Raw genomic sequence first — 27,780 nt, forward strand, 5'->3', positions numbered from 1 at the left:
AACATTAATTGTAGAGATTTTCATGCTCAATCTTTTCCATTTGGAATTTTTTGTTTAAATTGTATCTGAAGTCTGATAATTGGAAATCTAGTATCAAACTTTGCATAGATGGGGTGGAACTCCTGAAATTTTTACAGATATGGGACTTGTGGCAGTTGATAGAGCTTATCAATGACTATTTTAGGTATAAATTTGATCGAAATCGTTGGAGCCGTTTTCGAGAAAATCGCGAAAAACCCTGTTTTTGACAACATTTTCGTCATTTTAGCCGCCATCTTGAATTGCATTTGATCGATATTGTTCGTGTCGGATCCTTATATTGTAAGGACCTCACGTTCCAAATTTCAAGTCATTCCGTTAATTGGGAGATGAGATATCGTGTACACAGACGCACATACACTCATACAAACACACACACACATACAGACCAATACCCAAAAACCACTTTTTTGGACTCAGGGGACCTTGACACGTATAGAAAACATGAAATTGGGGTACCTTAATTTTTTTTGGAAAGCAATACTTTCCTTACCTATGGTAATAGGGCAAGGAAAGTAATGAAACGTATAGAAAACATGAAATTAGGGTACCTTAAATTTTTTTGGAAAGAAATACTTTCCTTACCTATGGTAATAGGGCAAGAAAAGTAAAACATTATTTTGTTACTGTTATCAAACATTATTCATGACTACTTTTACTATCATAACTAATACAGTATTATAAAGATTACTAGAAAAAACTAATAATTAGATTGTATTCAGTTATTGATCATCAATGGAGTAATTTAGAATAAAATTCAAATTTTGTAAAATATTGTTAGTTAAGGTTTATGTAATCAAACTTTCTGTCACATTGTTGTAATTGGAAAAAATAATCCATTTGTATCAATATGTTTGTAACTTTGTTTGGTAAGCCTATGAGTTGTATTGTCCCTATATACAAATAGCTACGTTTTGCTGGTTCCCATAAACTAGTCTAGAATGAATTACGATATTTATTACCACTAATACTATATTATGACATTTCTATCATAGCTATTATTTTTAATAACACTTCACTTGAATGGGCTACTTTTGTACAAATTAATAAAAACAATATGAAAACTTGTAGTACACTTTATTATTAAAAACTTTAAAATATTTTAACGACTAATTTCGACCATAAGTCATTTTCAAGTAAAAATCAAAAATTATAATTTTATCCTGAAAATGACTTAAGTTCGGAACTAGTCGTTGAAATATTTCAACGTTTTTAATAATAAAGGGTACTACAAGTTTTTATATTGTTTTTATTAATTTATATTATATCTAGTATTATAGGTCTAGGGTATTCTATAGCAGCAAAGCTTCATGAACGCTGAAAATGAAAAAACATGAAAATTATAAATTTAACTTAAAATGCACCACATTGATGAAAAATAAGAAATTTGACTTATAATGCAACACTATTCTCATTCTTACTGCTAAAAATCCATTGTACTCTTACATCCTCCTTCATGAAGAAATTTATCTATATCAAAACTATATCCTCACATGTTTTTGTCTTTTATTTTAATATTTTAAGTCTATATCATTAGTCAAGACAATGAATGTATTGAAGATTACATGAAATTTGTGGCAATTTTTTACTTAGGGGATTGATTTAGATATAGCCACTAGCAGACTAGCACTTCTGTTGTTACTTTATCTCCATCATCTCAATCATGCATGGATATTTACAAGTAATTACTATAGTAGTTTTTATAAGTATTTCTACTTGAATGCCGAGCAACTAGTGAACTCCATAGTCGACGTCCGAAGCAGATGAAAAATGAAGAAGCAACAAATGAGGAGGTTCCTCAGAAGAAATATTGGTGAGTAATGGTCACTCACTCAATCCGGGTGTGATGAGTTCATTTCCACCATCACAACCTCCTTGAGTGAGCGATTTTACTCACCTCAATCACCGATCATCACTCATCAATATCATCAATGAGAATTGATCAGCATCATCAATGGAGATTTCGTCAATGGTATCACATCAACAAATTGATTATCGATGAATATTGGAGCTTCAAGATAGACCAAGTTAAAATCATGAATGTAGAATTATGAATAATATAGAAAAAAATATTAATATATTGTCGAAACATTTATGTATATTTTATTTATATTATTAGCCTAATATATTATCATCAATAATTTAGATTATATTAATCTGGATTATCACCATTACATGAATATCAAGGAAAAAATCAATTTTAATCATTGTAAAACTGACTGAAATTGTAAACTGGCTTGAGTACATTGAAAATGAATTATAAGTTTATAACATTGTAAGCGGGATAGATTATATCAATTATGAGTATCAACTCAAACTTGGTTCGGTACTTTTAAAATTTTAATAGATTGTATATCCATTGTTTAATCTGACTAATCATGAAAATTCTTCAATAATTAACGAAGAATACTTCCAATTTCATAGTTCCATTGGAAATTTTGAACCATACTTATATAAATGCAATCTTCTTCACTGAATTATTGTGCTAAATCTTGTTTTCAGTGAAAATTAGTCACGTGGCTTTAATAAGTAACTAAATAAGTTGAGTTTTTGAGAGTATTACCATAGAGAAACGTTAGCATAAGAAGATATGCCATGGTATATTCATTTATTCATTTATTTCATTTCACAATCACAATATCAAATTAATGATTGGGAGAGAATCAACAGGATAAACCCATAACTGTTTCTTACTCTAATTTTGATTAAAATAGTCCAAATGAGGTTATGAAAACACTCTTATGAAGATAACAAAAAATTGTATAAGTCGTTTATGTTCCAAATTTCAAGCCGATTTTTGTTAACTTAAGCCGATAGCTTGGTGAAAGTCCAAGAACGGCACAGAATGAGAGACTATCAGCGTTTCATATATATTCACGCAAAATAATTATTTGGACTATCAGTTTGAGATTTAGAATATCAACAATGAAATTTGGAACATAAACGCTTTATACCATGAGATATCTTCTTATGCTATCTTTTCTCTATGGTAATGCTCTCAAGAACTAAACTTTATTATTCACTTCTTTCACTTTCACTTTTCTCTGTGGTGTTAGGCCTACCCATTGTAATATGCATGAAAATATATTCGAAAATAGATGAACAAACAATTTCATGTTGGTGCTAGAATTTTGAGAGGCAGCAGGCAGGCAAAACAGCGCAAAGAACATGCGAGTAGATGTTGTTGGATTCTTTTATGGCTTTGACTTGGCTTTTAAATAGACGGCAATTGAGAATTGACTTCTGCCCCACACAATCAACGCTGCCTCCATTGTGGCTACACTGCAAACTGTCAACATTGGTTGAATGCGAAGAATTCATGTTGCTCTTATGGAGAAGGCTGACAGTTTAAAATGAATCCCAGGCTTCAGCTTTTCTTTTCGACGCTGCTGTCTTGAAAATATGTCTAGCTCTGAGATGCCAGTGCTCATATTTCCGAATGAAATTGTTCAAAACACACACACAATGCTTCCACTGAGAGATTCATCCCAGACTGTCAGCATTGATGGAATGAAAGGCAGCGATTTTAGTTATGAGGATTGATGCTGATGGTTTGAAGTGAATGTCACAGTTTCCTGTTGATTTAGTAGTTTCAAACAATTTGCAACGAATTAGAGAGGATTTCACCCAACAAAAATGGTGTTCATATTTGGTTTATAGACGATTTATAAATACTTTTCGTGTAGTTGAGAAGTTGATATTGTGGTAATTATTCATATTGAATGAAAAAGACTAAGAAATTGTCAAAAACAACAGATTTATTGATACTTAGAAAGACCGGTTTCGGTTATTACACCATTGTCAATCTCTGATAAACAGATCAGATCTGATAAACATTGTCAGTTTATCAGAGATTGACAATGGTGTAATAACCGAAACCGGTCTTTCTAAGTATCAATAAATCTGTTGTTTTTGACAATTTCTTAGTCTTTTTCATTCAATCCGATTTATAAATGATTTGTGAACAAATTGTAGAGGATTTCAAATTTCAAACAACATGAATTGTTTTCATATTCGGTTTATAGACAATTTATAGACCATTTGTGAAATATAGAATTAAAATGTGTTCATATTTGGTTTATTCCATAGTACAGAGTGTTTGAAAAAGAACTCCCTAGTTTTAGGTATAGATTTAATGTGTAAATTAATGGAAAACTTCATCAACAAGTACATACAATGAAAGAGAGAATCTTCAAGTTTTACTCTGTTGTATATCCATACTTTGATGATGACCAACAACAGGTCGAAACGATCGTCACTACAAAAGTAAGTGTATTTTCACTTCGAAAGTGTTTTTTTAAAATTCAACTTCAAGTTTTGTTCAACATCAGTACACTTCAACATGGGATCCATTTGTTGCCCTGCACAAGCCGAGACGATATTCAAGCTCTCGCCATGTATTCACCAACATATCAGGTGTAGTGTAACTGTCCCAACCGCCTTGGCGATTCTTTCCCGTAAATGGTTTATGTCTCAGATTTTTTAACTGTACACAAAATTTGTATATGTCTCCAAAAGAAAAAGTCCAGAGGGGCTTAGTCCGGGCTTCGTGGTGGTCAAGCAATTGGGCGAGCTCTCCCTGTCCACCTTCCCGGAAAGCGAGTGTCAACTGAAGGAACTGTTCCCTGGCGCCGTCTTAAGGTCAAGCAGGTCTGCCAATTGCAGGGGGGACAAAACTTGGACAGTTGCTGAATCAAACACCACAAACTAGAATAGTGTATATCACTTTTTACAGATTTTATGACACATCAAAACTAGGGAGTTCTTTTTCAAACACTCTGTATTAACGCAATCAAAAATAGTAGTTTAAATCCACAGTTCTTCAAGTTTCCTGTAAGTACAAACAGGATTCCAAAAAAACAGAATAGTATTATAAAACATATTATTGGTTAATGGGCCTATTAACGTTTTGGTGAGATTACTATTAATAATCAGGATTTAACAAACAGTACTTGGATTTTCATTTTTTCGAGTCTACGCACATGCCATAGTGCCCATGTAGGCATGCTCATTCCATAATGTATTATGTATTATGTATTATTACATGAAACCCTATTTCAAGTATTTCATATTTAATATTATTTATCATTGTATTTTTATACTTAACGTGTTTTGGAATTAAGAAGATTTTGATTTGATTTTGATGCATATTATTGGTGTATGTGAATATTCGTTTCACTAACTCAAAAGTGTCTCAATACAGGAAAAAAGTATTGTACAGCAATATGTACAGTATTGTAGGCTACATAAGCTGTATTGTACAGCAAGCTAAGAGCTCATCATAAAAAGCTGCTTATTTTAAATGTCTAGTGTGTTGAGATATTGCATTTTGATCATATCGTCTTTAATGTGCTCTAATATTGAAAATCATATCGGAGATTTCTCAATCAATCCTGATAATCGATAACCAATCCTATAGGTAATAGAGGAAAGAAAAAATTCACCTTGAAAGAAAAAATTGAAACTGGAAATGATTCTGAGAAAAATCTTCATAAAGATTAGAAATTTTTCCGGGCCACCAATAACAAAATGTAGGTCATACATGTATGCAAAGTGTATACCGAATGCAAAATGCAGTAAAGAGGGGAAGAGAGAGAGAGAGGGAGAGAGAGAAAGAGAGAAGAGATGGAGAGAGTGATTTATAGAGAACCGCAGTCATATTGCAATTGCAATATTGCACTCAAGCAATGCAGGCACTTGTTCTATTTATGGCAGCAAATCTCAAAAGGATACTTGAAAATATTTCATCCAATTATGTCACGCTCACATTATACTTGACATAATATTATTTGAGAGATTGTCTGATGTCTTAAGAAGATTTTATCATAGAATGATTCGTTTTTGTTAGATAATTGGACATTGTAGAATTAATGAACTCAAAGACTAGAAGTGATAATCTGGGCATGATGTGATATAGATCACAATTTTTTTCAAATCAGACAATTTTTTGTTAACTGAATCTAAACTTTTCTTTGAAAATTATGAGTTGTTTGTAGACTATTAGTGAGAAGTTGAATTAATACAGTAAACCAAACGGATTGATGGTTCAATCATCAATGAACTGATTAACCAATCACCTCGCACACAGCTTGAACCCATAATAATCACTTTGAACAATTAATTACGACATAGCAGTCAGGTATTAGCAGTCAGGGTACATAGCAGTCAATACCTGACTGCTGTCGTAATTAATTGTTCAAAGTGATTATTTAACAAGCAGTTCATATTTTAATGGAATCAAACATTGAAGACCATAATAATCCTTTCTTTTCTTTTGTTTCTCATTCTCTATTGTTACTTTTTCAAGTGCATTTTGATTTATTCAGGCAATAACTGATTATTCTAATTTTAACTATATGTATGGTTTATGAAAATAATTATCCAGGTAAAGGGTAAAAATCAATATTCAGGTTCATACGTAGATAATATAGAAGGGGAATCACAATAATCCATGACTAGCCGTCAGGCTCGCTTCGCTCGCCATATCCGTCTAGCCAGGGGGCTCCGCCCACTCGCTTCGCTCGCCATATCAGGCGATATAATATTCCCAGTAATAGCTCTGATTGAAGTAGCAGTGCCCAATCAATTTTTCCGCGATAAATGCATTTCAATCTTCAACTTGGTGCCAACCTAACAAATTCAACTCAACTTAATGCCAACCTGACAAAATTATTAATTTAGTTACCAGTTAACAACTTTTTCGAAGAGGTACTCTCTCTAGATTATAGTTCTATATTAACATAATGGTATGGACATTTTTTCAATTATAATTAAGAGATTGGAATAAGAAGAATATACATGCTAAAAGACGAACTTTAAACCCTTGAAAACCACCCTTAGAGTTAAAATATTGCCAAAAGATTTCTTAGTGCGCCTCTAAAGGGCCAACTGAACATACCTACCAAATTTGAACGTTTATGGTCCGGTAGATTTTTAGTTCTGCGAGTGAGTGAGTGAGTGAGTCAGTCAGTCAGTGAGTGAGTAAGTGCCATTTCGCTTTTATATAAAATATAGATAAAACAGGATGAAAATACCTTACGGTAATAGTAACTTTTCATGTGATTCCAGAAAAATCACCTATATATTTTATCTGTAACTTTTGACTTGCTTTAATATACACGTATAGATAAATTAATTTATTTAGATAAAAACAATATAAAAAACTTTTAGTACCCTTTTATTAAAAACTTTAAACTATTTTAACGACTAGTTTCGACCAGAGGTCATTTTCAAGTTAAATTTAAAAAATAAACAAATTGCTACAAATTGTTTTTATTTGAATCAAGTAGCCCATACAAGCGAAGTGATTTAAATTTATTTAAATATACTGCACTCGTCTACACAATGCACTGTATTTCAAGTTAGAGGCTACATCGATTAAACATTAGAGTATAGTCCTAGTTAGAAAGTGTAACATATTATTTTCCTTTCCACTTATTTGCCTTCAAATTACTAGTAGTTCTGTGAACAGTAGACCTCACGCAATATTCTCATCCACAAGTACCTGATTGGAACTATGGACCTTATGGAAACACAGCAATAGACTGGCTTCTCCACACATCTGTGTAATCACATGTCAGCTGATTTATGATGAATAATTCCAAAGACCTTAAAGATGCATCTTATCTCTTTAAGGTCTTTGTGAATAATTCTATAGTCTGATTTTTACTTTAATATTGACGTATGAAGGAGGCTCCTTTTTCCTTTTATATTATCCTTGAAATGCAAAATTTTCAAAAACCTTGTATATTGACGCGCAATTAAAAAAGGAACATACCTGTCTTATTTCATGAAAATCTATTACCGCGTTTCGCTGTAAATGCATATGAACATACAAATATTTTAACATTTAAACATTCAAACATTTAAACATTAAGAGAAATGCCAAACCGTCGACTTGAATCTTGAAACCTCACTTCGCTCGGTCAATAAAATTAATATACTTCCACTACTGAATCCTACAAATAGTGAAACAATATAAATAGCTTTTATTATTGAATCTCTCCATGCCTACACCACCAAAAGTCCTGAAATTTTTCCCTGTTTTTTCCAGTAAATGAAGACTCTACATCTAGCATTGATTTTCCATTGATTCCATATTTCACAGCATTGTGCCAACGCCCTATTCACAGCGTCTGTTTGCCCATGACGTGACTTACGTGACTCATGATTGGAAAATAAAAGATTATTGTCTTTGATTGCAAAACGGGTCGAAACCAAACGCCGTCTATCAGCAACTGCTTTTTTATTCTGTCGATGGAGGCACGTAGCTGAGATATGTTGTCATTAGACTTGCCTTATTCATTTGTAACGAGATTCACTGATACTGTCAGCATCCTTCATAAATATCATCAGAGCTTCCCATTCAATTAATACTGGCAGTCTGTAGTGAATCATTTCACTATCGTGCTGTGAATAGTTACAAGAATGATAAGTATTTTCTATCAATATAGTCGCTCGCTATAGCTGTTAGAACAGTACTGAATGATAATATAAGTTATCTCTCTCTCTTTGAATATAGTCTGTATAGTCTTCAAATGGTACTTCAGAATAATAAGTTGATTCTTCAAATATTATAAATGAAGGAATTGTCTTATACCACAGAAAGAAGGAGGAACAATTTTGTTCTCTCCTCAGTGCTTTACTGCTTTTACGGGATAAGAAATTATCACGTTTGACGCATTATCACTTATTATGAACTAATGAACTGATTAGCTTGTCATTTTATACAAAGGTTATTATGAATTCACCGAGGATGAATATAGGTATTTCATTTTTATTAATAAATTGATTTAAAATAATAATTGAAACAGATCAATTTTCCATTTGTGATTCAAAGTTTACGCAACAATAAAAGCTCATCAAAACAAAGCTTTCTCCAAGTGAATGAGTGGCGTTATTGGTAGCACGAGTGTCTCATGTATGAAAGATGTGGGTTCAATACCAATAAAGCTATTTTTTGCTGAGAATTTTCAACTCTAATGAAGATTATCCACAAAATTTTGACAAAATAATAAATAATTATTCTATTTTTGTTTCCTGGACATAAGGAGATTGCATTTTACAACACAACATTTCACCCGATGCGAAGCACGGGTTACCGGCTAGTTGAATATAGCTTATAGTCACTATAGTGACGATATAATATTATAATAGTCACTACAATACAACAACTCTTATAAACTGAATCTTCATATTTGCTCCAAAGCCCCATAATGAACGTATACTTGAATATGGATCTAATAGGTCTTCTACAGTATATGGGCATTTGTTGGGCGGTTTTTCAATTTCAATGCAATTTTATTCATTCACACACAAGCTACAGAATATTTGCGGACAAATAATATACAAATGAATACATGAAAATAATATAACGACAATCAAAATACACTAATTAGGAACTGCGGTGCTACACCTTTTGTCTTTAATTTCCTTTTTAGTCATTTTTCTACGATTTACTTACTAATTTTCTTCTTTTGCAGTTTGCAGACCCAGAGACTTCTGTCTTTGGACCATGGCAAGGTACGAAGGGAATTGCATCGAGCTCTCGATCTGTGGGCTCAAAATTCCCAGCTCACTTTTCGTGAGATTGCGTCCGAGAATGCTGATATCGTGATCAACTTCCATCGGTGAGAAACTAAAAATAGACCTATATTTCAAAAATTAGACCTTTAAAAATGTAATATGAATTAGTTTTCTCGCTTTCTTTCAAACTCGGTAATTTTCAAAAGTGTGAATTCAATCTTGGTGTCTTTGAAAATGTATCACATAGTAAATAACCTTCATGTCATCTCCACATTCATCATGAATTAAAAATGGTGTATTATGATTCATCATCACCTTGACTAATACTTCTGGAAAATTTACTTTGTAAATATATAAATGTATAAATATAAAAATTTATCCTTGAACCGTCAGCAATCCTCAAGATTATAAGTAACGTCAAAATCAATGCTTCTCATCAACGAATGCCGACTGTGTCAAACAAATCTCACTATAGGAATTATAATAATAGTAGTGACTAAAATTTATTAAGATAAGATTATACAGTGGAAAATTTACAGAGATTAAATAAAATTGGTAATTTTTCAGAGGCTATCATGGAGATGGATATCCATTCGATGGACAAGGCTTGATTTTAGCGCATGCGTTCTTCCCTGGGCCGGGTCGGGGGGAGACGTCCATTTCGACGAAGATGAAATTTGGCAAGTCGATAGTGACAGCAATCAAGTTGGTAAGAACATAATTAATAATGGTACATGATAGAATACAAACAAGCATCATCATAAAACAAATGAATATGATATATTATAGGCCCAGGAATAATGCTCTAGCAGTTTTGTAGAGTATTGAAAATGTGATAAAAACTTTTTCCGATGTTGTGAATTGTTATATGCAATAGGCTACATGTAAGAAGTTAATTATGAAACGTTTATTTATTTCACCTATATAATAAAGAGGATTGAAATTTTTAAATATCGTCTCTCTCATTAGCAGCCTATTGAAACATTTTCATTTCGTCAAATTTACTCATAAAGATACCCAACCATGATCAAGTATCAAGAAATTTAAAAAGGTAAGCAGTATCAAGAAATACTTTCAAGAAAATTCATAAACGAAGAAAAGAGTGGAAAAAGGGGGGTTTAAAATCAAGATAAGCTGATTTCATAGAGACCTGTCACAAATACTGAGATATTTGACATATATAGAACTAGCTTTAATTATGGAACTTATTAATTCTTTATAGAACCAGCTTTAACTAGCTTTATAGAACTAGCTTTAATTTTATGGATAAGTTTTGACGTATCATTCATCCATAGTCAATAGAACTAGTAAGTAGTCATTTAGAAATTTATTTATATCTACAGGGCTTTTTGATAGTTTTTGTTTTATAGGAACTAGTAGTACTATTCACGTTCTCTTATATTATTATTATTAACTCGTATTAATTTAATTCTCTTTACAGATGGAAATTACTGTGATATTGCAATTATTCAAATGCTAATGAATTAATTATTATTAAACGAAAATCCAAATTAACTGCTGTAATTCACCCGAAGACTTCTGCTACTGCAAATATTGACAACAGGGTAAACAGCTAGATGGAAATTCGATGAGTGCCACTATTCAAATAATTTTTTAATTAATTCAATAGTTTTTGAATAGTGGCACTCATCGAATTTCCATCTAGCTGTTTACCCTGTTGTCAATATTTGCAGTAGCAGAAGTCTTCGGGTGAATTACAGCAGTTAATTTGGATTTTCGTTTAATAATAATTAATTCAATTCTCACTTGAAAATGGAAATAAATAGTAGAAACATGTTGTGGCGAATTGATAAGGCATATCAAAAAGGGTACTTGAGAATTTTTATTTCATTGTAAACTATTAGTACCTTTTATTTTTCGAAGATACGCCCAACATTCATTTCACAAATGTGAAAGTTATTAAACAGAGTTATTACACAACATTTATTTCGACTATTTATTTATTGGGTTTCTGTCAATCCAATTATGCCATCAGAAAGTGTTCAATTTAACATTTTTTGGTAACATGATGACACAATTGGGGCTGAGTGTCTTCAAAAATCAAATGTACTAAGCTAGTAATTAAAATTGAATATTTTTTTGTGCGAAATAGATGATTGAATTGTTGATTTATGTGGCAGGAGGCACGAGTTTGTTTTCGGTGGCGGCTCACGAGTTTGGGCACTCCCTAGGCCTGTCACACTCGTCTGTGGCGGGGGCGCTCATGTACCCCTGGTACCACGGACTTGTCGACTCCTACCGACTTCCCGAGGACGACAGGCATGGCATACAACAGCTATACGGTTAGTATTACAAATAAAACCCAATACAATTTTATTATAATGTGAGATGGAAAAATGATAATAAAATAAGAAATGAGATATTTCAGGCTACAAGATGAGAGATCAATATTTTTCAGGGGATTCAAAATAGAAACAAGGAGATGAAATGATAATACTCCACATTTTTTCAATTTCTTTATTAAAACACACAAAACAAAATGACAAAGAAATACAAAACAAATAAAATACAATAAAATGTTACAAATATAAAAAAAAATCATGCACTTTGTGGTTGGATGTGTTGGAGAAGAGAAAAAAAGAGAGGAAGATACCTAGCCAACTATGGTTTTCCATGTAATAGGCAGGCAACGAAGAGAAGTGATGAGGAAAAAGGGAAGGGAGTAATGGGGGGAAGGGAGAAAAACAGAGGAATAGGTACGCAAATATTATTATATTATCTTTCTGTACATTTTTTTTTTTTATCAAGTACTTGGATTATTGATAAAATTCAACATCCATAGATTACCATCCATCAACAGAATTATATCATTTGTACTGCTGTTATTAGATTTAAAAAATGTATTTCTTATTTTTAGAACTCGTGGCTGGAGCTCAAGGCTTCTTTTTGCAGTCTCGCCAAAAACATATGTACTTTAATGATGATTTTTATTTGTAATTGGTAAATAATGTAGTCTACATGATGAGAGATGAATATTTTCCAGAGCATTAAAAATAGAAACAAGGAGATGAAAAATTAAACAAAAGATATTATAGGCTGCAAGATAAGAGTTGGATACTTTTTAGGGGATTGAAAATAAAAAAATGACTTTTAAAAAATACAGAAGATATTATAGGCTACCTACAAGATTAGAGATAAATATTTTCAGGGGATTAAAAATAGAAACAAGGCAAGGGCTTCAGTAAATTCATTTGAAGAATATATTTAAATGACAAAAAATATACTAATCTATTTCACTTTCCATGACTAATACATTGAAAAATTTAGACTGCAGATTCGTCCAAAGAATTCTTAGTGTAATGAGAAATAGGCTATAATAATATTCTCTTCTACACATAATAATTCAATCGTACCAAATCCTAAATTTCAAGTGAAAATACATTTGGACAGAAAATTGTGATGTAGAGTGAAACGTAGAAAGTGATTTAACCGTAATTTGAACTTTTTAACTAAATTTTGAAAAGGAAAATCAAAGGGTTCGCCTGTTTTTGCTCTTCCAATATCATTTTAATGATAAGTAATTTTGTGCTAATGAATAGATGAAAATAAAATAAATAATAGGACAGAGAAGTTGTATGTTTGTCTGCTTATTGGTGGAAATTTGAGGCTCAATCCATATAAGGTTTTTGAGATAGTGATATTAGAAATAATATTAAACAATATATTAGAAACAGTGATTTTCAACTCTCAGCGTCTTATAAGTTACCTGTTTTTATAATTTTCTTCCTATTACATTTTTCTAAATATTATAATATATAATAGTTGAAAATAGCTTGCATTATAAAATATCTGGAAAAAATAAGAATTAAAATTCATAAGAGGAATGATACATTATAAAAAATGCATAAAGTTGAACTTGAATAGTAAACTTTTATTCAAAATTCAGTTCAATCAATTTTATTATTGCATACACAAGCATTACAATAATTATGGTACCTGTCATACAATGTAAGAATATTCAAGTAGAACATATCCAATTATACTGTGTGTACTGTACTTTCTGTTGAAATAAAAGTGCGCAGGTGAATAATTGTTTTTGGAATGTGGTAAATTTAATAAAATGAATATGTCTTGATTATAAAAACAACTCAATTAAGAATAAAATAGAAATAATAAATTTCTAAAGAAATATACCTTTGATTTCACGCAAAACTATGTAGGTGAAGGTGAGTACTGTATATGAAAACTAGTAATAAACAAAACAGCTAAATTTGAACAGAAAAATTTGTTCAATAAAATATTTCACTTGCCATTCGATTAACATAGTATTTCATCGAATAATAATAAATTCTGTAAATTCAGGGACACTAATCAAAAACGTAATTCAATTCTAAATAATTATTGACAATAGATAAAATCAATTATACTAATAATAATTACGTTAGTGGAAAAAATAATGAATAATCAACAGTTTATAAACAATGAACAATGTAAGTTTATAAATTGCATTGATTGATATTCGGATGGTGATATTAAAATATTATATTGAGTAGTAAATATGAATATTATAAGAGAACTAAAATAAGTAGCTTTGTCATGGAAAATAAGATCAATTTCAATTGAATAATTATTTTTAGCATTTGTTTGTGGGTGGTTTGCCTAACTAACATACTACTTGGGAACACAATAAGATTCGGTTGACGTGTGGGGCTCTTTGAACCTTTGGATCCTTGAATCCGTCCCTTCAAAAACAATAAACAATAGCATTTGTTCAACCTTTTTTACTTTCCTTGCCCTACTACCATAGGTAAGGAAAGTATTGCTTTCCAAAAAAAATTAAGGTACCCCAATTTCAAGTTTTCTATACGTTTCAAGGTCCCCTGAGTCCAAAAACATGATTTTTGGGTATTGGTCTGTGTGTGTGTATGTGTGTGTGTGTGTGTGTGTGTGTGTGTGTGTGTGTGTGTGTGTATGTGTGTATGTCTGTGAACACAATAACTCCATTCCTAATCAACCGATTGACTTGAAATTTCAAACTTAAGGTCCTTATACCATGAGGACCCGACAATAAAAAATTCAATAAAATTCAATTCAAGATGGCGGGAAAAATGGCGGATAATTACTAAAAAACCATGTTTTTCACGTTTTTCTCGAAAATGGCTCTAACGATTTTCTTCAAATTTATATCATGGATAGCTATTTATAAGCCCTATCAACTGGCATAAGTCTCATTTCAGGGAAAATTTCAGGAGCTCCGTAATATCCTTGAGAAAAATGGCAGAAAATGACTAAAAACCATGTTTTTCACGGTTTTCTCGAAAACGGCTCCAACGATTTTCTTCAAATTCATACTATGGATTGTTGGATGATGTCGCCGTGGATGACCGGGGTCACCGTGGCTTGGAGTGTAGACCGGCATTAGACAACGACATCATCCTAACATAAGCCCTATCAACTGGCATGAGTCTCATTTCTGGGAAAATTCCAGGAGCTCCGTAATATTCTTGAGAAAAATGGCGGATAATGACTAAAAAGCCATGTTTTTCACGGTTTTCTCGAAAACGGCTCTAACGATTTTCTTCAAATTTTTACCATGAATAGCTATTTATAAGCCCTATCAACTGACATGAGTCTCATTTCTGAGAAAATTGCAGGAGCTCCGTAATATTCTTGAGAAAAATGACAGTTATTAAAAAACCATGTTTTTCACGATTTTCTCAAAAACGGCTCTAACGATTTTTTTCAAATCCATACCCTATATAGTTATTTATTAGCTCTATCAACTGACATGAGTCTTTTTCCTGGGGTACTAATGGGGGGTCCACCTAATCCTTGAGAAATGGACTTTGTAACCTCCTTCTCGTCATGAGATAGGTAGGTACACGGTTTTTACTTTTTCTTCTTCCATATACCGTGGGTACGGTAGGTAGAGCAGTTTATAAAAAGAACACAGTCATAGTCAAGATATTTCATCTGTAGAACAGCTGTTTTGACGAATTTCACAATTTACATGAAGGAAAAAGTACTCTGAAAACAATTGTATATATACACATATACAGTAGTCTGATCGTAGTTGCAGATATGTTGACGTCAATCGTCATTATGTTATTCCCCTAAATTATTCTCGTTTGATAATGAGGCTTATAGTTCAATGAGCAAGGAAAGTTGTGTGAGTGTACCACACCAGATTTTCTTTAAGAGAAAAGAGATGAGTTTCCTCCAGGAAAAAACATCAATCTCATATTAAATTAGATAGTAGTTCTATAAATAAATAAATAATTGGATATAACTCTACCTTTCATTAAGTTTATATCCTTATAATAATTAAATTCATAATTCTGTTTAATTCATCCTTATACTAATTAAATTCATAATATTCATTCTAATTTACCATTTTCAATTTTCAATTCAATTCAATTTATTAAAACACACAAAACAAGAGAAAACAAAATGACAAAGAATTACAAAACAAATAAAATGCTACAAATATAAAAAACCATGGGCTTTTGGTTTGGTGTGTTGGAGAAGAGAAAAAAAAGAGAGAGGAAGATACCTAACCAACAATGAACAATATAAGTTTATAAATTGCATTGAGTGATATTCGGATGGTAATATTGAATTATTATATTGAATAGTAAATATGAATATTATAAGAGAACTAAAATAAGTAGCTTTGTCATGGAAAATAAGATCAATTTAAATTGAATAATTATTTTTAGCATTTGTTTGTGGGTGGTTTGCCTAACTAATTAAATCTATAATTGTTTGTAGGATCGAAAGGTAAACTGTGGGCGAAAATGCCGGTCTACACTCCAAGCCACGGTGACCCCGGTCATCCACGGCGACATCATCCAACAACCACTACAACCACCACAAGCACGACCACCACGACCAGCACCACACCGCATCCACGGCCCGAGGAGCCACTCACCTGCGACACCACCTATGACGCGGTGTCCGTCATCCGCTCCGAGGTGTTCATTTTCAAAGACAAAGTGAGATACTTCATAACTTCAGTCATTCCATTAATTAATTACTTCAGTAATTATTATTTAAAGAGAATCCAAATTAAATGCTGTAATTCACCCCTGACTTCTTCCTGCTACTCAAAATATTGACAACAGGGTAAACAGCTAGATGGAAATTCGATGAGCGCTTCTCATTTGTCATTCCCGGGCTGACAAATAATTTTTGAATAGTAGCGCTCATTGAATTTAACCATATTCCAGCGGTTGGGCATTCATAATATCTATGGACTGTACATATTAGCATCAATACTTCATGTCAAAAACACCTGTCTGCGTTTTCAAGAAGAGAGGAGGTGCATGACACTCGAGGGAGGATCAACTTAATTTCCATCTAGCTGTTTACCCTGTTGTCAATATTTGCAGTAGCAGAAGTCAGGGGTGAATTACAGCATTTAATTTGGATTTTCGTTTAATACTAATTTTTAATTCATTAGCATTCGAATAATTGCAATATCTCAGTAATTTCCATCTGTAGAATTACTTCAGTTTTCAGTTGTGTACATTTCATTATTGAATTCCTATTCATCAGCCATTACTGATTCCGTTATTTACTCAGAGGTAAATAAAATTTCAATCCATTCACAATCACTGTGTCTCGAGGTATGGCATGTTGTAACCCATTTAGCGATTAACAGTAATATACCTATGTTGTTAAATACTTTTTAGAATAATATGATTAGAAGACAAGTATAGCATTATCAAGTTGAATCAGCCAAAGAATACGATATAATTATCACTTTTCACCTATATAATTATTAATTATCACCTATGTTCTTAAATACTTTTTAGAATAACATGATTAGAAGACAAGTATATCAAAAAATCAAATCAAATTTTATTCACTCGAAATTCATACAAAATATTAACAAAAGTATAACACGACAAGTTACAAGTGAACAAGATACTATTCACAAAAAGTACAGTATGTTACTGGACTTTGTCCAGTAAAATACGATATAATTATCACTTAGCAACCGGATATATGGGTTAACGGAGCTTGTGAGCCAAAAATAGGAAAACGGACTGACAAAAGACGGATGCGTGTGGACGCAATTTTACATCCTTCTTTTGATTGAAACGAATGATCCGTCTTTTGCTTGAAAGACTGACGGCAAGGCCGTACCCAGAAAAAAATTTCGTAGTGGTGGGGTTGTGATACTAGGCGGGGTCCGGAGGGCCCAATAAAACCTTTCAAAAATTGTCAAATAACCCTTTTCCAGACCATTATGTTTTTATTGACAAAACGAAGCTTTGATGGGCTTGCCGCTTGGACCATTTCCATACAAAGCCGTTTGTTGTTCTCTCTGGCTGGCTCAAAAAGGTACTCATGGCATTAAGGCTGGTCGGTACACTTTTTTTCATTTAAATTGGATAATCTTTGTCAATATAATTGTTAAGATCATTATAAGAGTGGGAAAAAGTGGCAAATTAAATTTTTAAGTGGTCTAATAAGCGAGTTATGGGCTGTTGAATTGCTAAATCCGTTTTCTTTTCAGATCATAAACGGTTTCGACTATATTAAAAGAACTTCTCTTAAAAATTCAAAAAAATGTATCTTTCCAAACTAAAACATTTTATTCCCCATCATCGTTCATAAATAAAAAAGTAACATTTTTTGTAAATTTGATAACTGTTTTATTTTGGCATAAATCGCGAAAAACGCATATTAGAACAAAGCCAATGATATACTGAATGTATTAAAAAAACTCCAAAGGAAAATTCGATACGGTTTAAATGATCTGTGAAGAAAACGGAGTTTAGCACTTCAGCAACCCATAACTCGCTTATTAGACCACTTAAAAATTTCAGTTGTCACTTTTCCTCACTCTTATGAATGAGATAATATGATCTTAACATTTATATTTAAAAAGATTATCCAATTAAAAAAAAGTGTACCGAAAACCTTAAATAAACTACGTATATGAAAGATAAATTAATAAAACAAACTTGAAGTACCCTTTATTATTTAAAATATGTTTCAATATTTTTTTATTAATTTATAAAAGTAGCCCATTCAAGTGAAGTGTTTTTATGAAAGATAAATTTATACTAAATTTTCCCCGTTATGTAGTCTGTGGTGATTAGGAAAATAAAAATATAGACAATACAAATAGACTTAACGCACCACAAAATTGTGTACTTAACGTACTTTTTACTAGATATTGTTTTGAACTTTCAGCTCTTCTTTATTTACATATGAAAATAATTAAATAATAGCCTACTTGAGAAATTTAGTTCCTATGTTCATAAAAATTTTCATTTTTGGGTAAATTTCCGGGGGGGGGGGCACAGAGGTTGGAGCTGGGTACGGCATTGACCGACGGTAAACTAGATGTTCTTTGTAGAAATTAGGGATGGGTATCGATAACATCGATATATCGATATATCGGGAAAAAATATCGATAAATAATTATCGATAAGTTCCTTCCGATATTTATCGGTTATCGATATTTTGCTCATCGATATATCGATAAATACTTTTGCTTTTGGGGCATCCATTTTGTTTTTTCTTTTTTGTTTTGATGAAGAAAGAACAAGACGCTATAGAATTGCAGTGAGTTACTGAGTTTATGAGTTTAGATTATGTTAGTTTTATTTTGTGTTAGCTCATTTTAGTCTATTAGGCCTACTTATTAGTTTCTTCATTTTTCCAATATCTTGAAATGCCGCCCAAAAGTGACATTTGGCAACATTATGAAAAAGTTGGGAAATGGCATGGCAAAATGTCGTTACTGTAAAATTACAGTGAAAACCTCCGGCAACACGTCGAATTTGCGGAGTCATATACAGTTCAAGCACTCAAAACTTTCAGGTGAGTAAATAGTTAATAGTTGATACTGTTAGCCTGTTACTGTAGTTGGATTTTATCTTAGGCTACATAATTCATAGACTACCATAACCATAAGAGCTCAGCCTTAGCATTTTACAACGTTTTATTTTCCTATTTTACTTGTTTGAAATACCAGTCTACCTAACAAGGTAAACTACTCAAATATCGTATATCGAGTAGAAATAGTTCTTCAATTGGTTACTGATCAATTGGTAATTGATTACTGCCATTTTTCACTGTGTCACAGTATACATACAGTACGGAAACTTGGCTAGTACCCTGACGCTAAAATCCGCCATCTTGTTAGGAAGCGCCGCATTGTAATAGTATTGATGGTAGGTTTGGATCACTCTAATGATCCGGATCAATTGATCTGGTTCACTGCTACGAGCCAATCAGAAGACCAGGATTGGAACTTCCCAAGGTCACGTGACGTGTTTAGTATTGGCGTCATGTAAATAGCATTGGTTAGATAAGCGATTGATTACAAGTTTCCATTCTGTATATTCTGAATACCAGTCTGTGCTGCGGCTTCCTTCCCACTGGGTCCTGGGTTCCCAGTGGGAAGGAAGCCGCAGTTACTATGGAAACAATGTTGTGATTAACAACAATGTTATGGTGTGAATGAATAAATTACTAGACACAAAAATCATTGAAAACCCCACTCTCATGTGGTAGATGATATCAACAATATCTTGGGTTTCGCAATTAATTTAACTTGTTTTACTTTAACCACTCAGATATCAAGATCTCCCTCAGACCAGGCAAGAGATAACCTAATCCGAACGATCATCGATGACCAAATCAGAATCATAAGATTCCAATAAGATCTGCCTCACGCTCAGGAGAACTTGATAAGAGTTCCTCATCGTGGTAAAAGTGAACTCAAAAGTTGAGATTTAGATGAGAAATACATACTACAGAAAAGATCCTGTCAAGTATGATTTCGATTTCACCGTTCCAACAGCCAACTATATATACCAACCAACGCACAAAACTCAAACGAGAGTTGCTAGAAAGTAGCGTCAAAAGACTGCTGGCGCTATCTGGCGGCATGGATACAGACTTCTTGGCCAACTGACAAAGACAAGGCGACTAGAGAAAGGACTATTCGCCTTGGACAAAGATAGTATTGTTCTCATCCAATTATCCTATCCATTAATATTATGCGCCACATATATTCAACTTAGAAATTACATAGCTGCGATATATTGTCTATCCACATTGTATTATAAGTTTAGACGAATAATAAAAGCAATTTGAGAAGATAGAAAGTTGAAGGAAAAGTCGCAGTATGTAAGGTGATGAACTATCTCAAAATGTCAACTTGAAAAATGGAATGCAAATGAATGAACATATTCACTAAACAATCACAACGTATTCTTTAGAATTATATAGGCCTTCAAACACCGCATCATTGCATTATTTTTTAGTTTTAATAATCCAATTCCAACCTTTTGCCATCAACCTTGGTTCAAATCCAACATTTGAACTTGCCGCGCATACCTCAAAATCGAAGTTTCGACTACAGATGCCGCTAGCCATACCAAAATACTCTGCAGGTGTACATTTTAATCAATTCTAGCTACAATAACAAATTTTAGTAAATATTTGATCGGTTTGTGATGATTTTACACTTGTTTTATCTGATGAACTAATTAGATTCACATGGGAATTGTTATAATGTTCATAAAACGCGATTGAAGTTAGAGATATTCCCAGTTCTCGCCAGAGTTTTGTGTGTTGGAAGAATGGTGTGCTCTGAAGATTATGGTTGAGGTTAACTTTGCGCAGTGGCGATATCGTAACCAATGAAGTTCTACTGAGGTGCGATTATTGCTAATTGAAAACTTTTACCAATACCCCGCCTTGTGGACGTGAAATACCGTCCGCTCTGGCAATTTTTGAAAGCCCTAACGAGGGCTCCCTATTTTAACCAACAAAGTGACTCACATTTTCAAAATTAGTTGAGAAATTATTGATTGCTATAACATTGTTTCCACATAATTTTATGTTCTAATTTATTTTTAGAATCTACTAGGTAGTCTAGGTAGTCAGCAATCTCAAAGCTGCTCAAATCACAAGAGCAATATTTCCAAGTCACATTAATAAAATAGGTTTATTACTAGTGACCCCCTGGGTTGGAGAGCTCGCTCAATAACTATTGTATTTTAATCTTTGAACCCTGCTACTTTTAATTATACAGAGTTGATGATAGAGATCAAATATTATAAAAGTTTATGAAAAATCAACAGATTAGACAGAAAAGATGAACAGCTAAATATTTATCTTACAAGAATAATTTGATAGTAGGTTTCATTGGGGATCCTATTTTAATTTAAACATTTCTCTTCAAATATTACTCTGTCGCTTCAACATCTTTGACCCTCATATGAATCCAAATTTATTCCTTTAAATGAGAAGGAATTGTATGATCTGGATGAAAATCCTTCTAACAGGAATCATGTATGTACCTCTCCAAGGGCAGAATACTGATAATGACGATGATAAAATTAGAAGGTTGTCATGTGATACTTGATTTCAATACAGAGTTCCAACAGAAAATAAATGGCAAAACCGCACATTTATAATATAATAAATATAATTATCAACCCCTATCATTTTGTTCATTTGTTGATGTGAAGTTGTATATTAACCAGCTAAAATCATGGTGTCAGCGCGTGTGATAGCTCTCAAATAGCCTCATCTGATTTTATGAATGAATGGGAAAACTGTAGGAATTGCATGCAATGAATTCTTCAACTGAGTATTGCAGAGAATTGACTTGACATTTGAGGCAGACCCATAGAGGCCATTCCAAAATATGCAGTAATACTGCGTATAGCATGTCCTTCAATGTACATCTTTGATGTAATTTTTGTTTTGTGTTTTTTTTTAAATTATGACAAGTCACTTCTGACGCTTCCATATGCTGGCCCATAAAGCATAAGCTTATAATTATTATATATAATAATTATAACTGTCTAAATGATGAATCATAACAATTTTTTTCTTATGCACTTTCAATGTTATTTTTAGATCCTGAAAAAGGACGAAGGAGTGAGTCAATTTTGTTATCCAACGGACTTGACCAGTAAAATGGTTCGAAGAATACATGTTCAAAATTTGAAGCTGATTGAACATTTCTTTCTAAAGTTATTGTGAAACATAAGCTTAAATGCAAATATAAACAGACGGACAACGACTGTGTATATAAACAGAAATTTTAATACAAACAGACGGACAGACAACGACTTTTGGCCTTCAGTAAGTCAAAAGTGAGAACTCGCTTACGCTTGTTCAAAATTAATTGTTTTAATAAATGTTGTTTGTTTGTTGTAGTACATGTGGCGAATCAGCGACAAAGGCCTGATGACTGGCTACCCGGCGCTGATCACACGGCTGTGGAATCACCTGCCGGCCGACCTGACGCATATCGACGCCGCTTACGAACGCACCGACAAACGCATTGTCTTCTTCATAGGACGCCGTCTGTTCGTGTTCCGCGGCAACAGCCTAGAGCACGGTTATCCACAGCCTCTCACGTCACTCGGCCTGCCGCACTCTCTCAACAAGGTAATGAGAATTACCAAATTCAGAACAGACCAAACTCTTGTACCTGTCGAATAATGAAACCCTTGTATCAAAATGCCGGAAGAACTCTTGTACCGAATAATAAACTCATATTTGAAAATGGGTGATCCTGTAAATAGATCATTGATGAAGGTTAGGTTAGGTTAGGCACAGAGAAAGAGAATTACCTTCTACTTTGTGGGTTAGGTTAGGACCTTGCATTGAAGTAACTGTGTTATTATTTAATATTAAAATAAATAATTCAAGTGGTTTGGTGTATTACATGACTGCATGCTAGTAAACCTGCAGCGCTTATATAAACCAGGAAAATGAGATTTTAAAAACTTTCTTTAAAAAACGTATTATGGATGGATGATACATAAAATATAATAATACAATTTGTCAAGGTTTCCATCCTTCGAGTTTTCATTTTGTCTTTTTTCAGTATTTCAAGTTTTTAGTTTAGGGAAGTCCGATGGTAGCAAGCATTCAAAAGGCACACCATTGTATTTAAGGCTGTGCAAAGGCTAAAAATAAACTTTCTACTCGCGATATTTTTCAAAGTTTTTCGATTTGTATATCATCAAGCTATCAAAATTAAAAAAGTTTTCTCAGGAAACCATTTTTTCCGATCATTACTTTTTGAGATATGAGCGCCTGAAGTTTGAATTTTTGGGACAGAACATTTAAAATTCGGTAAGAGGTAAATCCGTGAGATTTAAAGGATGAATTCTTCATGGTATTGTTGATCTGGTAAAACAAAATTTTTCTGAAAATATCAATTTTTGAAAAAGTTATTCAATTTACCAAAAATACCCAAAAATTAACACAACTAAAAGTTATTTTTAGTAAATTGAATAACTTAAGTAATTAAGTAATTAGTAAATTTTTGTCTTAAAAATTGATATTCTCAGAAAATTTCTTCAATGTTGTTTTCCATCACGAACTGCTTATTATTGAATCACTTTTTGCTTTTAGAAAAAAACGACTAGCAGTCAGATATTTTACAATAAATGAATAAATCACTCACTGGACAACGAGATCTCTCGGCAGTTCCGCCGTCTTCTTGGTTGTCAAAATTTATGTAGAAATATAAATATAAAATATAGATTATATATAGAAAATTTCTATTTTACTATATCTACAATACCATGAGAATATATCCTCTGAATCTCATGGATTTATCTCTTACCGAATTTGAAAAATGTTCTGTCCCAAAAATTTAAACTTTAGGCGCTCATATCTCAAAAAGTGATGATCGGAAAAAAATGTTTTTCTGAGAAAACTTTTTCATTTCGATAGCTTGATGATATACAAATCGAAAAACTTTGAAAAAAAAATATCGCGAGTAGAAAGTTTATTTTTAGCCTTTGCACAGCCTTAATGTTGAGTCGGGCTTAGGCCTCAAACTCATCTCGGTCATAAATTTGTCAAACTCTTTAAATAAAAAAAGTTCTTAGTTCACTGTTCACTCGCTCTTAGTAGCTTTTCACCTATCGTTACTTCAATATTTTTACCATATAGGCATGGTTGATTTCTATAAACTAACAAAAAGTTAGCAATGTGATTCTTTGCTTGTATGGTCGCAGATAAAATATATTGTATACAACAGTATTATATATATGTTCTTTGAAGCACTCATGAGTTGTTTAAGACACGCGTTCTCTCGCTAGTCGCTACGCTTGCTCACTTGTATCTCAATTCTACATCTAACTCGTGCGTCAAAGACCCTCATTATAAAACTATTGTATTACTGATTTCAATTGTTTTGATTTGAAGGTGGACAGTGCCTTCGTTTGGGGCCACAACAGCAAGACGTACATCTTTGCTGGCGACAAGTACTGGAAGCTGGACGATGAGGATGGCAGGGTGGAGAAGGACTATCCCAGGCCCATTGGCGGGGTGTGGGGGGGAGTCGGCTACCCCATCGATGCTGTTTTCCAGTGGAAGGACGGTGAGTGGTTTGGAGCTCACCTAAACCTTTCATTTTCTCAATTTAGATCAATGTCATTGATTTTTTTTTTTGAAACTTATTTATTCTTCAGATAGAAGAATATTGATAATAATCATTATTTATTAATAATCTATTTGATTACCCATGACTAACTGCAATAAATAATCCGTTTTTGACGACACTACTTTCTGATATCTTTGAATATTAGTTATTAAAACTAGTTACTCACTGTGGAGTGCTTTAGGACTTTAAAATATAATTAACTAGTTTTAATAACTAAGTAATTAGTTTTAATAACTTATATTCGAAGATATTAGACTGTAGTGTCGTTAAAAATAGTTCAAAAATGGATCATTGGCGCGTTTACACCGGAGTTTGAAACACGAGTTGCAAACAGAAGTTGCAAACATCTCTAAAAACGCGCATTTTTAGACGAAACATTTCGCTGTTGCAAACAGTTTTTCAGTGTTTGCAACAGAAATTTTTGTTTCCACCTGAAGTCGGTAAAGATCAAAGGGAGTTGCAAACTTCTGTTTGCAACACTAGTTTCGGTCACTATGTGCCGTTGAAACACGAAACAGAAACATTTCCCCGCCATCCCCTACGCTGCCACCTCCACTCTCACTCACGTGATCACTCGAACCACCCTGTCTCGACTCTATAATACAAGCATTAGCGTCTAGTACAGAGCAGCACACACTTCTGGTACAAATAAAGCGAAATACCAGTAGTAGATTTATTGCTTAAAATTATAAAAATATATTTGCCATAAAATACCCTAGGACCTTTTAGGGGCGAGAGCGGGGGGTTCTTAAACAGGTTCTGAGTGTTAACAACAATATTTTATATTATATTATTTAAAAATGGCTGTCAAAATAACAAATATAGGCTATGTATAGTCTACTTATAACGTCTTACCTTTATGTTATCCTTCAGAAGATCTATTAAAGCCTCGCACACCTCAGGTACAAACAAAGATATGGTTGATTTTGATATCTTGAACAGGTAACTCAAGCTTGTGTATGAACTCCGGTAGCTAAAAAACGCAAGGTTACGGCTAGTTTTTCCGTTACAGAAATAGCCTTTCGGTAATTCGTATCCATTTTCGAAATTTTGTGACCAATCATTAAAGTTATATTTCAAAATCCTAACTGGTCATTCTTACAAAGTTTTTAAAACTTCCGTCCGTTCTCAGTTCACCTGATAGAGGGTCGACATCATCTCTATTTAAATCGTCCAACAGGTCGTTTCCACTGTACGTAGCTCTGGAATTCAGAGACGGCCTCACCCAGTATCGTCTCGGCCTACGTTGCTTTGACAACACGACACACGCCGCCGCGGCTAAAATGACATCCTCGACACTTGACATCCTCGGAAGGACTGATCCCAGGAACCAGAACATAGGCGAGTCATAATCAAGGTTGAAAACATTTTCATGAAACATGGAAATAAAACCATGAAATAAAAGTTGCAAACTTTTATTTGAACTACTGTTTGCAACTGCTGTTTGCAATAAAAGTTTGCAACTTTTTGTTTGAAACTTCGGTGTAAACGCGGCTTTTTTATTATTCCATGAGTTTGCATAGAAAGAGCTTCTGGACTTCCTTACAACATCATGAGTGTGATGCATTATCCTAAAATTGCATTTTCGAGAAATGGAAAACTGTATAATTAAGGTCAATTTACAATAATTACCGTATATTTCAATCCAGAACAACAAAATCACAATGTATAATACCTGAATGTTGGGGTTAACTACAAATGAGCCTTATGGCCCAATTGGCCTTATAACTAGGCGGCCACTGTTTCTAGGGTTAACTTTATTGAGCGAAAAAACGCTCCCCATAGGTTCCATGCATTTACTGAAGATGCGCGAAATAGATTCAGCACATCTTGTCGCTCGTATTGTTGGGGTCTTTCAATATTGACAACTAGTTAGCTCAGTTGAAACATGGCCAATGCGCCAATCTACAGTGTAACACTAAAAATGGCCATGGTTAAAAGCCGAGAAAGGTCGAGAGAAAATATTTAAGTTATTTTGAGCTCTTAATATTGCATGAAATTAATAATTCAAAGTAGTCATCATTGAATACTGCTGCATATGCATAATGACGCATGCAGTTCAATTCATTGGTACTTTTATTGGGGTAAAAGAAAGGAGATGGGGCCGCGCTACCTGTGCACTGGGCTATTGTTCCAAAAAGGTGCATCCTCTAACTCTCGACTAGCATACTTCATTGTCCTCTAATTCCGCTTCATTACCCTTTTAGTGGCCCCGTGTGCTTTCTTGAAGGCAATTATTCTAGCTGGTAGCACCAACTTATCTATTACTTTGCATCTTACTTACATCTGTTATTTCTACTTGTATTTTCTGCAGTTATTGAATGTGAATCAGTGATCAAGTACTTGTATATTATTTTATTATTCCCAATAGTTCATTTGATGAGACTAAACTTGCTCGCAATAGATTTTTTGGCGTCCTTTCAAATTCTATTAGATTGAATTGAACACAACTTGACAAACAAATGTATACGTGTATTATGTGTATGTCAAGTCCCATTCAGTATAGTAGAATTTATAAGGACGGCAAACAAATGTACGCCCAAAAATCGATGTGGGCTTTACTTACACACCACGTACATTGACTAAATTTGTACTCATCATCGAAAGTAATGTGTGTGGTTATCCAATCACTGTATGCTACCACTGGTTTACAATTGAAAGTGCCTTCAAGCAATCACACTGGTCCACCAATATATTCCTCGGAATAGAAACCTTGACAATAGTCCACGAAAATTTCGAAATTCAATAACATCGGCGACCACTGTAGGGCCACTAGAATTTCTACCTGTCCATCCATTGTTTTCGGC

General features: G+C 33.2%; 1 protein-coding gene and 2 non-coding genes across 3 annotated transcripts in view; 2 read left to right on the forward strand and 1 right to left on the reverse strand.

Moving 5' to 3' along the window:
- Window positions 1-27,780, forward strand: part of LOC111050290 (matrix metalloproteinase-2) — a 192,666-nt gene that overhangs the window by 161,824 nt on the left and 3,062 nt on the right. The window contains 8 exon segments of the mRNA XM_039437242.1: window positions 9,522-9,668; window positions 10,132-10,199; window positions 10,202-10,273; window positions 11,706-11,867; window positions 13,746-13,751; window positions 16,297-16,520; window positions 22,726-22,959; window positions 24,736-24,910. Coding sequence (XP_039293176.1) covers window positions 9,522-9,668; window positions 10,132-10,199; window positions 10,202-10,273; window positions 11,706-11,867; window positions 13,746-13,751; window positions 16,297-16,520; window positions 22,726-22,959; window positions 24,736-24,910 — 1,088 coding nt within the window.
- LOC120353445 lies at window positions 20,115-20,331 on the reverse strand. The gene has a single exon (XR_005572404.1). It is a non-coding gene; the product is annotated as a small nucleolar RNA U3 (small nucleolar RNA).
- On the forward strand, window positions 21,166-21,306 carry LOC120353457. Its single transcript, XR_005572414.1, has one exon. It is a non-coding gene; the product is annotated as a U4 spliceosomal RNA (small nuclear RNA).

The sequence above is a fragment of the Nilaparvata lugens genome, chromosome 10 (assembly GCF_014356525.2).
Source record: "Nilaparvata lugens isolate BPH chromosome 10, ASM1435652v1, whole genome shotgun sequence".
NCBI classification, from domain to species: Eukaryota; Metazoa; Arthropoda; class Insecta; order Hemiptera; family Delphacidae; genus Nilaparvata; species Nilaparvata lugens.